We start from the raw sequence: 14,389 nt of genomic DNA, 5'->3' as shown, positions 1-14,389 counted from the left end.
CGCTCGCCTCGCAAGCAAGAGGACCCGGGTTTGATACCCGGGTGAGGCGAGAGGTTAGGCAAGTTTCCTTACTCCACACGCCTCTGTTTACCTAGCAGTAAGCAGGGACACGGTTGTTAGTCGATTGGCGGATCGCTTTTCCAGGGGTAATAATTCCTTTGTGGGACACTGCAGTGCGCAATTGCCTGCTGCGTTTCGTCCACAAAATATACAGTCACTACACTTTACAGTATTCTGTGAAGCACTTTGAGACATCTCAAAGGCGTGATAAGGTGCTGCATGAAATGCAGGGATTATTACTATTATTACTATGGCTCGGCTGCTCTCAATGTGTTCCTCTATCCTGTGTTCTTTGGGAAAGGAGTGCACAGCCCCACCTGGTGGTCTGTGCTGAGAATTCCCCATTAATCTCTTGGAGGAGATTAACTGCAGCATTTGACTGCATTACAAGTCACTACACCTTAAAGCCACCCGATGTGTGAAGCGCTTTGATACGTTATGACATGATAAGACCTTTGATCAAAAGATTTTTTGTTTGAGTTTCACGGAGACTTTGCCATGCGGGCGCTCCCCTGGATGATGAATGGAACTAAGACTGGACGTGAGGTGGCGTACATCACACAGGACAACTAATAAATGTCAAATGGTCCTTCTTCATGCAGCGCCTTGGGACGTCCTCCTATTGTGAAAGGCGCTACACAAGTGTAATGTGTTGTTGTTGTTGGTGGTGGTGTTGTTGTGATCTTGTGCAAATTCACAGCTGACGCAACCAATGCTCTCCTCGAGTCTGGAGGACAGATTCTCAGTGCGGATGTGGCTGGATCTTGTGGCTGGAGAGTGTGCTAGCTGCAACCTATGACTGCCTTTTGCTCGAATCGTTAAACCTTTTTACCCGGTTTATTTCCTCGCTTGTTTTACTTTTCGGGAACCGAAAGTTTGTTAGTTCCACATTTATTACACGTCGTTATTTTTCTGCTGTCTCGCCAAGCTGCAGTCCGTATGTTGAGATGGGAGGTCTTGGCCTAAGAATCTGCCTATATACTGTGACGTGAGGGAATCTGCACACGTGAGCAAGTGAGAAATGTTGAGCACTTCCTGAACATTTCAAGCAAATAATTTGTGACGCAGGCTGAAATTAGGCGATTTTTTTTCTGTTTTACCAGCAGAGGGTGATCTTCAGTAAGAAGCTGCACAGAACTGTGATGGGATCTTTCACGTCCTCCTGAACAGGCAGACAAGGGCCTTGGCTTCGTTTGTCGTCGGAAGGACAACACCTGTAACAACGCATTCCCCCGGCACTGCACTGGAGTGTTAGCCTCCTCTTGGCTCAAATTCCCAACCCGGAGCTTGAAATCCACAACCTTCTAACTCTGTTGGTTGCGAGAGTGCCAGGCTGACCTACGAAGCCTCTGAAAGTGATGCAGTGTTGATGGGCAGAAACTGTTGAGAAATGGCAAAACTGGAAATGTCACAGCAATGGGACCAGAAGTCTAGGCTGAGAGTGCGGAAAGGGTTTGTGAGAGACTAGTAATGGATAATAATAAGTTAAAGTGGGGTGGCCCGCAAACCGCTTCTGCACCCAGTAGCACTTTATACTATATCCTGTGAAGCACTTTGAGACGTCTCGACGATGTGATCACAATGAAGTTCTTGTAACTCGATACATCAGTGATGAGTATTCACTTGTGTACTATGAAATTGTATATTAAAAGACAACTTTTTTTCCCCCCAAAAAAAATGTATCCAAATCATTGCCGCTGTCTTATAATATATATCAGTTTCTCCTTGAGATGGGTAACCAACATTTATGTAATTAGCCTTCTGGATAATATTTTGTATCTCAAAAATATTTTTATAAGTGTTTGTGTACATGGAGTCCTGTAGCTCAGTGGTTAGAGCACTCGCTTTGCAAGTGAGAGACCTGAGTTCAATTCCAGGCAGAGGGCGAAACCTTGGGCAAGTTTCCTTACTCCACACAGAGCCTAATAATAATCCCTCAAAAAAAACAAAACAATAATAAATTGGTCATTTTTAATCTACAACTGTTTGTGGGACATTGCTGTGCGTAATTGGCTGCCGCGTTCGCCCACAAATGTACAGTCAATTCACTTTACAGTGTTTTCTGTGAAGCGCTTTGGGACGTCCTCCCGACGTGAAAAGCGCTATATCAAATGCAAGGATTATTATTATTATCAAGTGCTATATCAATCTGCAAATGGCACCTTTGAGTCTCAGCAGACACAATAATAATCCTTAACAATCCTAGCACTTGATGTAGAGCCTTATCACATCTTCTAGACGTCTCAAAAGCGCTTCACAGAACATACTGTAAAGTGAATTGACTGTAATATTTTGTGGGCGCAACGCGGCAGCCGATTGGGCGCACAGCAGCGTCCCACACGCAGCCGTGGATTGAGTGACCAAATTATTATTGTGTTTTTGGTGGGGAGGGAAAGAGGATCCGCCGATCGACGAGCGACCGGGTTCCTGCGAGGTAAACAGCGTTAAGGAAACACTTGCCCAACGTCTCGCCCCGCCCGGGCATCGAACCCGAGGCCCTCTCGCTTGCAGGACGGGTGCTCTACTGACCGCTGAGCTTACAAGAGTGCACTCTTAGCTACGTCCCGTAGAGCTGCAGGACTCAGTTACCAATGGAAACAAATCATTGCCGTACATTTATTATTATTATTATTATTATCATGATTATGATTATTATCGGACACCCGGCAGCGGAGAGGTTGTAGAGTAGACCCCCCCCCCCCCACCCACCCCCTGAGTTGAAGGAAGGAAGGATGGTGTGTGTGAGAGAGAGAGAGAGAGAGAGAGGGAGGGGATGTGTGTGATGGTGAGGGGGGGGTTCACTCAGTCACTGAGATGACACTAAAAGCTGCTGCAGGGATTGCATCAGACGGAGTGAGTGTGTGTGACTCTCTCTCTGTCTGTCTGTCTGTCTGTCCCGGACGTGTGATGCGTTGTTGGTGACTGGGAGGGCGGATCAGGGAGAGAGGGGGGAGGGGGTGGGGGGGAGGGGGAGGGGGGGGGTGGGGGGGAGGGGGAGGGGGTGGTGTTTAGTAGTCTGACTAAATGTGGTCTTCTCAGGGTTACACGTCTGCTGTGAGGAGGACCAATCCCCGGCAGCCACACGCCTGGTTTGGCCACAAGAAGCTGTGCACCGCCCCGAGCACTGCCGACCCGTCACCATCGCCCTGTAACGCGCAGACACTCCTCACTCACTCACTCACTCACTCCTCCTCTCTCACACTCACTCTCCTCTCACTCACTCCTCCTCTCTCACTCACTCTCCTCTCACTCACTCCTCCTCTCTCTCTCACTCACTCACTCTCCTCTCACTCACTCTCCTCTCACTCACTCTCCTCTCACTCACTCCTCCTCTCACTCACTCCTCCTCTCACACTCACTCACCACTCACTCCTCCTCTCACTCACTCACACTCACTCCTCCTCTCTCACTCACTCACCACTCACTCCTCCTCTCACACTCACTCACTCACCACTCACTCACCACTCACTCCTCCTCTCTCACTCACTCTCCTCTCACTCACCACTCACTCCTCTCACTCACTCACTCACTCTCCTCTCACTCACTCTCCTCTCACTCACTCCTCCTCTCACTCCCTCCTCTCACTCCCCACTCCCTCCCTCCCTCCCTCCCTCCCGCTGTTCCGGGTTGTGTTTGGGGAGTGGGGGGAGGGAGCGGTTTCTCCCCCCGAATATAGTGGGGTCGCACCTCGTTGGGAATCTCCGGGACTGTCGCTGCGGCTCGTTTCAGCTGTTTATTTTCCTCCTCTGTGTGTGCGGTTTGAAAGGAGCTTCAGACACACAGAGTGACACACAGAGTGACACAGACACACAGACAGACACAGAGAGAGACAGACACACACAGAGAGACAGAGACACAGAGAGAGACACAGACAGAGACACAGAGAAAGACACAGACACACAGACACAGAGACAGACAGAGACACAGACACAGAGAGAGACAGAGACACACAGACACAGAGAGAGACAGACACACAGACACAGAGAGAGACAGACACACAGACACAGAGAGAGACAGACAGAGACACAGACACACACAGAGAGACACAGACACACACAGAGAGAGACAGACAGAGACAGACAGAGACACAGACACACACAGAGAGACACAGACACAGAGAGAGACAGAGACACACAGACAGACAGACACAGAGACAGACAGAGACACACACGGACAGACAGACACAGAGAGAGACAGTGACACAGACACAGAGAGAGACAGAGAGAGACAGACAGAGACACAGACACACACAGAGAGACACAGACACACAGAGAGAGACACAGAGACACAGACCCCCCCAGACCCCGAGGCTATGCAGACACACGGTCCCCCCGGGGACGGCGAAGTGACTTTGACCATCAAAACCCCCAGTCAGAGGTGTGGGGACCACACGGTGTGGGCGCGGCTCAGTTGGACAGTCCGGAGGCTCAAAACACAGCTGTACCGGGAACACCCGAACCATCCCGTGAGTACAGGGGGGGGGGGGGGTGTGGGGGGGGTGTTGGGGTGGTGGTGGTGTGTTGGGGGGGGGTGGTGGGTGTTGGGGTGGTGGTGTGTTGGTGGGGGGTGTGTTGGGGGGGGTGTTGGGGTGTGGTGTGTGTTGGGGGGGGTGTTGGGGTGGTGGTGGTGTGTTGTGTGGGTGGGGGTGTTGGGGTGGTGGTGGTGGTGTGTGTTGGGGGGGGTGTTGGGGTGGTGGTGTGTGTTGGGGGTGGTGTTGTGGGGTGGTGTGGGGGGGGGTGTTGGGGGGGGGTGTTGGGGTGGTGGTGTGTGTTGGGGTGGTGGTGTGTGTTGGGGGGTGTGTTGGGGTGGTGGTGTGTGTTGGGGGGTGTTGGGGTGGGGGTGTGTTGGGGTGGTGGTGTGTGTTGGGGGGTGGTGTTGGGGTGGGTGGTGTGTTGGTGGGGGGGGTGTTGGGGGGGGTGTTGGGGGGTGGGGTGGTGTGTGTATGGGGGGTGTTGGGGTGGTGTGTGTTTGGGGGTGTTGGGGTGGTGGTGTGTGTTGGGGTGGTGGGTGTTGGGGGGGGTGTTGGGGTGGTGGTGTGTGTTGGGGTGGTGGTGGTGTGTTGGTGGTGGTGTGTTGGTGGGGGGTGTTGGGGTGGTGGTGTGTGTTGGGGGTGTGTTGGTGTGTTGGTGGGGGTGTTGGGGGGGTGTTGGGGTGGTGGTGTGTGTGGGGGGGGTGTTGGGGTGGTGGTGTGTGTTGGGGGGGGTGTTGGGGTGGTGGTGTGTTGGTGGGGGGTGTTGGGGGGGGGTGTTGGGGGGGGTGGTGGTGGTGTGTTGGTGGGGGGGTTGGGGGGGTGGAGGGTGTTGGGGGGGGTGTTGGGGTGGTGGTGTGTTGGTGGGGGGTGTTGGGGGGGTGGGGGGTGGTGTTGGAGGGCTGTGCTCAGCTGATCTGAGAACAGCTGATTGCAATGCTTATTTTTTGGGGATAGAAAAAAGTCTCAACTTTCCTTTGGGTGACATTTTGTTTCCTGTTGGGTTGTATGTTTGAGGAAGTGTGTGTCTATACCAAAAAAAAGCCTCTTTCTCCCCCCAACCCCCCACCCCCCCCACCCTAATCTGTGTCCTAATTCTCTTAAGACCCGCTTGGGGTTTCGGGTTCAAATGTTTGGGCCGCGTTAGATGGACGCAGGCTTTTGTGTCCTTTGTTTTCCCACCACAAACAAAAGACCTGTGTCAAAAGTAAGGAAGCAGATTTTAATTAACGTTCAGGATTCAGTTTGTCCCTGAGCGCACTGCACCTCCCCGTGTGCCTTTGCCGGTGGCTGACCGTCACACTGACCCGAGCCCTGGAAATTCACCTGAACTTTCTCAGCAGCTGAACACAAATAGAGCCAAGGAGTAGTGGTGTTTTGTAGCGCAGTGGTTAGCGCCTTCGCCTCGCAAGCGAGAGGACCCCGGTTCGATTTCCCCCGATGTGGCAAAACCTTAGGCAAGTTTCCTTACTCCACACGCCTCTGTTTACTCAGCAGGAAGTAGGAACCTGGTTGTGAGTCGATTGGAAGGGATAATAATCCCCCTTTTTTAAAAAAAAACTTGGGTCACTCAACCCACGACTGCTAGTGGGACATTGTTGTGTGCAATTGGCTATCGCGTTTCATCCACAAATACACAGTCAATCCACATTACAAAATATACAAATGTAATCTTGTTGTTGTATTCGGTTAAGCGCTTTGAGATGTTTTAATTAACGTGGTAAAAGGATTAGTATTATTATTAAGGCCCGACATATTCACCTGCTTTTCGCCTGTCAGACCATGTTGTCTTCAGAAAAAGATGTAACGCTGCACAGAATTGTGCAAAATTCAGATGCCAGTGTTTTTTTTATTTGTTTGATGTAATAATGTTTTTTTTATTAGAAAATTCTGTGAATCCATGTCTTAAAGACATTTACATTTTCCCGTGTGATACTTTAATCTGAACAGTAAGGATCTGAACCCTTTAATTTTCCAATTTAAAAAAATAATTATCCAAAACAAATTTCTTATATAAAACTGGCGACTGAATTTTGCACAATTCTGCGTAGCCTTCAATCTTTTTCTAAAGACAACATCGTCTTGACCGGCTAAGAGCAGGTGAAAATGTCGGGCCTTAATAATAATAAGCCTTGCGTTTGATTAAGCGCCTTATCACGTTGTTAAAACATCTCAAAGCTCTTCACAGAATATGTGCAGGTATCTGCAGTGGTGTAATCAATCACGTGTTGTGTTTGCCGATTCCAGACCGAGCAGGAGCAAAGGCTGATCTACTTTGGGAAGTTGTTGCTCGACGACCTTCTACTGAGCGAAGTATTACAGAAGGTGAGTGGAGGCGGGGGGTGGGGGGGGGGGGGGTGGAGAGTTAACAGGAGCCGCTCTCCTGTCAAGCTGCTTATTACCAGATGGTAATGCATTGTCAGCTATTACTTGGTGCACTGTGTAGGTCAAAGATTCAGAGCCATAGAAGTTTACAGTGCAGGGGGAAGGGGAGAAAGCGCTGCATTGTCAGGGGTGCTGTCCTTTGGATGAGATGTTAAACCGTAGTCCTATTTGAGTGGACAGTAAAGATCTCGTGGTATTATTCAAAGTTAAAAAGGGGAGTTTCTCTCTGCCGGTGCCTTGATCAACAATCCCCTACCCAGATACAATTGGTCACTTGCTCCACGGCTGTTCGTGCAACGTTACTGTCAACAAATTGACTGACGCCATTTGCCTACCAAATACAGTCACTGCACTTGACAGTATATTGTGGAATCCTGTAGCTCAGTGTCCGCTCCCTCTGGGTTCGATTCCCGGGCAGGGCGAAACGTTGGGCAAGTTTAATTACTCCACATGCCTCTGTTTACCTAGCAGTCAGTAGAAACCCGGTTGTTAGTCGATTGGTGGATTGGGGGGTAATAATTCCTTAAAAAAAATAATTTGGTCACCTCAATCTACGATTGTTTGTGGGACACTGCTGTGCGCCATTGACTTCCGCGTTTCGGCCACAGAATAAACAGTCAAATCACTTTACAGTCTATTCTGTGAAGTGCTTTGAGATGTCTTGATGGCATGATAAGGCGCTGTATCAAATGGAAGGAATAGTATATGATCGTTGCAGACTTGTAGATGTAAATCGCTAACACTGTTCTCTGCTTTCCAGGAGGAACAGTACCACATCCTTCACATGGTCTGTAACCTGAGAACAAGCCTGAAATCTCCACAGCCAGAAAGAACAATGGTAAGATCTTGTTAAAGAGGAAGCGCGTGGGTTCACACAGTCTGTGGACCCCGCTGTACAAGGTGGGAAGGGCACTGGGACCCTTACAAGGATGTGGCATTTGCGTGCGGTCCTGTGGGGATGGTTATCCTCCTGAGTGGGGGAGGTAAGCTGGGTCTACTTGGAGCTGAACTGGCTCCAAGGTGACATGTTTGGAAAAAGGAATGTCGGAATTGAGCCAGGATGATCTGCAACTTGTGGAGGGAAGAGTTGGCATAGTTGGCAGTCTCGGTAGTCCGGTTCCTGAGCCAGGCGGTTCCACAGTATTCCAGACCACTGCTGATACAATCCAATACAAAATTACATTTGTAAAGCGCTTTTCACATCCGGAGGACGTACCAAGGCGCTGAACAGGAGCCAAGGGAGTTTGAAGGAGGCCAGGGAGGGAACGACGCAAAGGGAATGTGAGATGGAATTCCAGAGGCTGGGGGCAGAGAGGCTGAAGGCCCGACCGCCGATGGTGTGGCAGGCCGGAGGTGGACATGGAGCAGGCTGGAGCCTGCTGAGCGAAGGGAGCGGACAGGTTGATAAGAAGTTAGCAGGTCAGAGAGGTGGGGGGGGCAAGGCCACAGAGGACCTTGAAGGTGAGGATGAGAATTTTGAACTGGATCCTCTGAGGGATGTGGAGCCGGGCGAGGGTGGGGTCATGGAGCCTGGTGTGGGAGAGGACACAAGCTGCAGAGTTCTGGATGATCTGCAACTTGTGGAGGGAAGAGTTGGGAAGGCCAATGAGCAGGGAGTTGGCATAGTTGAGCCTGGTTGTAATGAAGACATATATGAGAGTTTTGATGGCCTGAGGGGGTGGGGCAGTGGCAGAGTCGTGCCCGAGTCGGGCAATGTTGCGGAGGTGGGGGGAAGCCAGAGCTGGTCATGGCACAGATGTGGGAGAGAAAGGACGGTTGAGGGTCGAACAGGATGCCTAGGTTCCTGACTGGTTGGTGAGTTGAGACTGTGAAACCGTGGATCCAGACGCTGCGAGTGCCTAAGGTGCGGAAGCCCTGGCGTGAGCCAATCAGGAGAGCCTCGGTCTTGCTGATGCTCAACTGTAGAAAGTTGGTTCTCATCCAGGGCTTGATGTGACAGATATTCTGTCAGGACCCCAGTGGTCCTGGGTCAAGGGTGGAGGTAGAGAGATAGAGTTGGGTGTCATCCGTGTACATGTGGAAGTTGACCCCATGTCTGCGGATGATGTCACCAAGAGGGAGTATGTGCAGGACAGAGCCTCAGAGGAGAGGACTGAGATGACAGCACAACCAGTCTGACTCGTCGGCAGGACCCGGAAAGGCAGACCAGTCACTGGGAGAAAGGAGTCCTCCCACTCAGCTCCTGTTAACCCTGCAAGCCAACGCCCTCACAAGTAGCATTTATATAATCAGACCAATACACTGCCACATCATATGTTACCTAATATATTTGAGCTTCCTAACATTGCTGTGTTTTGCAGGAGGTTGATATTTTATACACCAGATATTTTGTCGGGCTATTTTTGAATAGTGTGATTATTATTATTATTAAATTGACACAAGAATTGAGAAATGTCTCCAAACCAAATGAACCGAGCTGAAGGGTCAATGAATGTCCCGTGAACAGGTGCAGTCAGGGGAAGCTGCAAAGCTTCCTCCTTTGAGCAGTCGACACATCACCAATGTTGGCTGGCAACATATGTTCGACAGAGCTCAGACCGAGACCCGTTTTGGGTGTAATGCTCCCCCCAGCCCTGCACATTTGCATAAAATGCAGGAGGCAGCTGCAGTGTGCATTGCGACCACATTATTATTATTATTATTCCTTCTATATCTCCGCTATTATCACCCGCTCTCCCCCACTATCACCCGCCCTGTGCCCCAGAATTGACTGCCACGTTTTATTACAAAATACACATGACAGTAAATACTATGAAGTGCTTTGAGTCGTCCTGCCAGTGTGAAAGGCGCTGGATCACAGTGCAGTGATTGGTATTGTTACACTCGCTGTTAATCTACTCAGTCGGGTTCTGCCTATGCAACCTCCAGTGTGATCTGGCTTCAGGTCACCATAGAGGTTTGGTTGAGGAAGGGCCTTTGGACAACACACTTCATTGGTTGAATAAGAGCTGCCAAAAACCTTCACATGTTACTAAACTGTGAGCTACTCCAGGCCAATGCACAATTTAAGAGTCAATGACAATAATGATAATCCATTTGATGTAGAGCCTTATCGCGTCATTAAGAGTCTCAAAGCGCTTCAAACTATATACTTTAAAGTAAATTGACTGCATATTTTGAGGACGAAACACAGCAGCCAATTGCGCACAGCAGTGTCCCACAAACAGTCATGGAATTACCGACCAATTTCTTTTTGAGGGATTCTTACCTTCCATAAAGCGATCCGCCAATCTAGCAACCTACTTACTGCTAGGTAAGCAGAGGCATGTGGATTAAGGAAACTTGCCCAAGGTTTTGCCCGGCCTGCGAGTCAAACCTGGGTCCTCTCACTTGCGAGGCAAGTGCTCTAACCACTAAGGTACAGGACGCCACTGTACAGTGAGGTGTAAATTTATTTGTGTGAAGCCTGTTCTGGTAGCGTTTGGATGAGCAGATCCGATTTGATTGATCGTCCTGGGATTGACTTTCTTCCCCGTTTCTTTTCTCTCAAAAGCAGGAAGCGTCTGTGCCCACAGCCTCCGGGCAGGAGAACCTGACTGTGCCCGTGACTGTGCCCGTGACGGTGCCCGTGACAGTGCCCGCGGAGGGCCTCCGGCATAGAGGCCAGACCGCCTACCCCTGGCCGTACGGTGCAGTGTGAGTAGAAAGGAAGAACCTTTGCCAGTCTTATTGCTGCTTTGTTTGACTGGCTGGGGATTCAGTCTAATCGTTGTCTTTGCATTGACAGGCCTGTGGGTGAGAGGGTGCCAATGCCAGAGGGCATGTCCGGCCTGGCTGCCTATAACCTGTACAGCTCGCAACAGATCCTCTGGTTCCAGCAGATGTACGTGAGGCAATATTACATGCAATAGTAAGTACTGATTTAATGTGTCTTGTTTCCCTTGCGTTAATGTGAACGGTCATTTGCTGCTCGCTAATGCCCCCTACCCCTCTGTGTATATATATGTATACGCACTCTCTGGGACATTACCTTGCCCAAGGAGAGCTATATAAACGCATGTTGTTGTTGGTATGACTTGTGTGAGGTTCACTGTATAATGACAGTGCCAATCGTTGTGTGTTACAGCCAGGCTGCCGTGGCCGCTCAAGCCGCAGCCAACTCCCAGCAGCTGCAGCAGCCGGTGGTGACCCCAGGGCCACCTGCGGGGCTCCCCGACCAGCCCCCCCTGGTCAACCTGCCGGTGGACCACCACGTCCCCCTGCCTGCCGCCAACGAGCCCCCAGCCAACCAGAACCTGCGCATGAACGCTCAGGGGGGGCCGGTGATGGATGACGAGGAAGAGCTGAACCGCGACTGGCTAGACTGGATGTATCTGGCTGCCCGCGCCTCCTTCTTCTTCAGCATCATCTACTTCTACTCCTCGCTGAGCCGTGTGGTGCTGGTGATGAGCGCCATGATTCTGGTCTACCTGTGAGTGTCCTCCTCTGCTGTGCGGCCCTTTTGCGCTGGGTAGAGTCCCGGAGCGCTTGACGGTGGGGGAGCCTGACTCCGAGCCGGGAGGGAGGTGACCGTAGGGAACGGTCGAATGGGGAGGTTTCCAGGCGCGAGCTGAAGATGGGGAAGGAGGGTTTCAGGGTGAAGTGGCTGAAAGCCCGGCCGATGATGGTGGAATGGGGGGCACGAGGAGACCAGAACCAGTCGAGTGGACTGACGTACACAACGACACATCAACCACACACCAGGTGCAGGGATGTAGGCTCCCAAGGGAACCTCCTGGAGGAGCACAGGCCTGTCAACAACAACACCGCACAGCTGGCAGCATCGTGTGATACACGGGAACCTGGGCGGAAAGTCCAGGTCTCCCCAGAGGCTGGCCAGCTGCACATACACGTACACACATACACGTAAGCATACAAACGTGCACACATACACGAGTCTACACATACACGAGCACACACATGCATGTTTCGCCCACAATATACCCAGGCAATCCACTCTACAGTATATTCTGTGATGCTTTTTGAGACGTCATCGACGACGTGATAAGGCGCTGTATCAAATGCAAGGCTTATTATTAATAAACATGAGCGCGCACACACACACAGGTACAGACGCACTCACACAGGCACAAACATGCATGCATGCACACACATGCTCGCACTTATCCTGTTCACTGCAGTCTTTTCAAATCTTTGAGCCGAGTTTCCATCTGCGAAACCAGTACGGAAAAGCTCACTGCAAATAAACTTGAGTTTGAGCAAACTTTTCCCAAATTCCCTGAAATGCTGAAGGAAGCCTTGTTAACTCGATAGCCAAGTGGAATCTCCCCCCCCCCCCCCCGTGTGTTACCTCCCACTTAACAACTGTATAAATTCTTGTCAATTTCTCCCCCACCCCCGGTCCTTGATTTCCCCCGCTGGGGTAATGAGGCCAGTTAGTGTGTGTCCAGCATTTCCCTGTCTGAGAGATGCTGACCCATTATGCTCCGTGCTGATGCTGTTACTGACTGACTCATCAGTGAGGTATTTCCTGTTTGTTTGCTCAGAGATCTCTCTGAGAGATTCCGCCCTGTACACAAACACAAAAGGGGGCAGGGAATCCTCCCACTCAGCGCCTGTTAACCCTGCAAGCCAAAGGCCTGGTGGGTTGGGTGTTCCGAGCTGGACAACCAGCGGGAAAGCTTGCCGGACAGCAATATCAGTGGCAAGCTAGGCGGATTTAGCTGGTTAGTCTCCAGCAGTGCCCCCAACGCACACTGGGAGTCCCCAAACCTTAGCTCTTTGCCAACCTGCGCCTAATACTTTCTGGAATTAGGTAAGCAGGATGCGTCCCTCCAGGGAGAGAGTGGCAATTCCATTCCAATTATCTATCTCTAATTTCCATGTGTACGTGGGATGGATGGAATTCTCAGCTTGGTTTGGATACTCTTAAAGCATAGGGATGGATTTCCGCATGTAGGTGCTATATCAAATGCAAGGATTATTATCATTATTATTATTGGTATGATCCTCCCTGTGGTCCCTATGAAGCGCTTTGTGTTGTTTGATGTAAAAGAGTCTATTGTCGTGCCTGTTCTGTGTTGCTGGCCCCGATAACCAGAAGGTTCTCCTTTGTCTTGACTGCAGACATCACACGGGCTGGTTTCTGTTCAGACGGCGAGTCCCCAACAACGACCCTCCAGCCCCAGGCAACCTAAATCAGGCCAACCAGGCTGCCCCGCAGGACCAGGTGAGCAGAACGGTACACAGAAACTATCCCCGACTAGGTGAACTCAGGACAAGGCAGCCGACTTACTCCCCAAGTCCAGCAACTTTTCTGATGCTCACAGCCTGACTGAGCTGATAGAACTCTCACCTCCGAATCAGAAGTTTGTGGGTTCGATCCCCCACGTCAGGCCTTTGAGCTTGCAGTCCAGGCTGATGCTCCAATACGGGGCTGTGCGAGTGGAGTGTGTGTGTGTGTATATGAGTGTGTGAATGTGAGGTTCTCCTTAGTTTGGCTCCGGGCAAGTCAACTTGGAGACAACACAGCCCCAAGGAGACTCTGCTTACTCCCCCCACCCCCACCCAGAAGGATAGTATCAAGAAGGCTGTGGTTAATTTCTCTCTCCTGTGTGTCTGTGTATTTCAGGAGCCCAGACCCGAGGAAGATCAAGACTTGGTGAATCGTTCTGAGAGCGGTGAGAGTGACCGTCCAGAGCCAGGTGAACCCCCTGCCTCTCCAGACATTGACCCCGTCTCCCCAGCTACCGACCCTGCCTCCACAGACATGGGCCCCATCTCCCCGGACAGCAACCCTGCCCCCACCCCCGGGACAGAGAGGAGTACCATTGTGAACACCGCCTGGGTTTTTTTGAAGACCTTCTTCGCCTCTCTGATCCCAGAGGGACAGGGGGCCGCAGTGAACTGAACTGACTCTTGACTCGGGCCCGGGACTCTCCCAAGGTGCAATGGTGGTCTAGGGGCTCGGCCCCCACCGGGCAGGATGGGCTGGGACACACCTGGTCAGTGACTCCAGTTCCACTCCACCTGGTCCAGGTCTGATCCCTGGGACACGTCGAACAACAGTGTAAATAATGTCAGACTGATCCAGTCCAAGACAGGTTCCGAAATGTGCAATCGACGCTGACCTTCTCAAGCCATCTTCAAAATGGTGGCAACCTGTTTTGTGTTCGTTTCTCTAATCGCGTCACTCGCTCATGCGCACACTCACTGTGTCTCTCTTTCTCTGTTTCGCTCATACTATTCTCTTTCACTTCTCTCGTTTCTTCTTGCTGTATTTATTTCCCACTGTTCTTTCTCTCTCCCACTGTCTCTCCTTTCTCTCTCTCTTGTCCCCCCTGTCCCTCCCCCTCTCGTCCCTCCCTCCCTCCCTCTCGTCTCTCTCATCTCTCTCCCTCCCTGTCTCTCTCTTCCTGTCTTCTGTCCCTCACTCTCTAATATGACTGATTTTCATTGCCCTTGCCGTAGCTGACAGCGGTTGGAGTCTTAATGATCTGGCTGGACTCTCTTTAA

General features: G+C 51.2%; 1 protein-coding gene and 1 long non-coding RNA gene across 3 annotated transcripts; both read left to right on the top strand.

Annotated features, from left to right (window-relative positions):
- Positions 1-728: 728 nt before the first annotated feature.
- LOC121850160 lies at positions 729-1,729 on the top strand. Its single transcript, XR_006085479.1, has 2 exons — positions 729-1,074; positions 1,164-1,729. It is a non-coding gene; the product is annotated as an uncharacterized LOC121850160 (long non-coding RNA).
- A 2,583-nt stretch (positions 1,730-4,312) lies between these two features.
- On the top strand, positions 4,313-14,176 carry herpud1 (homocysteine-inducible, endoplasmic reticulum stress-inducible, ubiquitin-like domain member 1). 2 transcript variants are annotated; one of them, XM_042340497.1, is made up of 8 exons: positions 4,313-4,525; positions 6,776-6,853; positions 7,674-7,751; positions 10,431-10,570; positions 10,662-10,784; positions 11,001-11,345; positions 13,001-13,103; positions 13,506-14,176. In XM_042340497.1, exons 1-8 carry the CDS (start codon positions 4,373-4,375, stop codon positions 13,782-13,784), a joined length of 1,299 nt encoding a protein of 432 aa, XP_042196431.1. In that variant the 5' UTR covers positions 4,313-4,372; the 3' UTR covers positions 13,785-14,176. The 2 variants fall into 2 exon arrangements, with proteins under 2 accessions (XP_042196431.1, XP_042196430.1); XM_042340496.1 differs by having other exon boundaries at positions 10,428-10,570.
- Positions 14,177-14,389: the final 213 nt, after the last annotated feature.

The sequence above is a fragment of the Callorhinchus milii genome, unplaced genomic scaffold (genome assembly GCF_018977255.1).
Source record: "Callorhinchus milii isolate IMCB2004 unplaced genomic scaffold, IMCB_Cmil_1.0 Scaffold14, whole genome shotgun sequence".
Taxonomy (NCBI): domain Eukaryota; kingdom Metazoa; phylum Chordata; class Chondrichthyes; order Chimaeriformes; family Callorhinchidae; genus Callorhinchus; species Callorhinchus milii.
This window is presented reverse-complemented; position numbering and strand designations above follow the sequence as displayed.

What these genes read in the sequence shown, in the direction of transcription:
- herpud1 (XM_042340496.1), top strand. Translation starts at nt 4,373, where the DNA reads ATGCAGACACACGGTCCCCCCGGGGACGGCGAAGTGACTTTGACCATC. An exon ending in CCCTGGCCGTACGGTGCAGT is followed by an intron (nt 10,571 to 10,661) that starts GTGAGTAGAAAG and finishes TTGCATTGACAG; the next exon opens with GCCTGTGGGTGAGAGGGTGC. An exon ending in AGGCTGCCCCGCAGGACCAG is followed by an intron (nt 13,104 to 13,505) that starts GTGAGCAGAACG and finishes TGTGTATTTCAG; the next exon opens with GAGCCCAGACCCGAGGAAGA.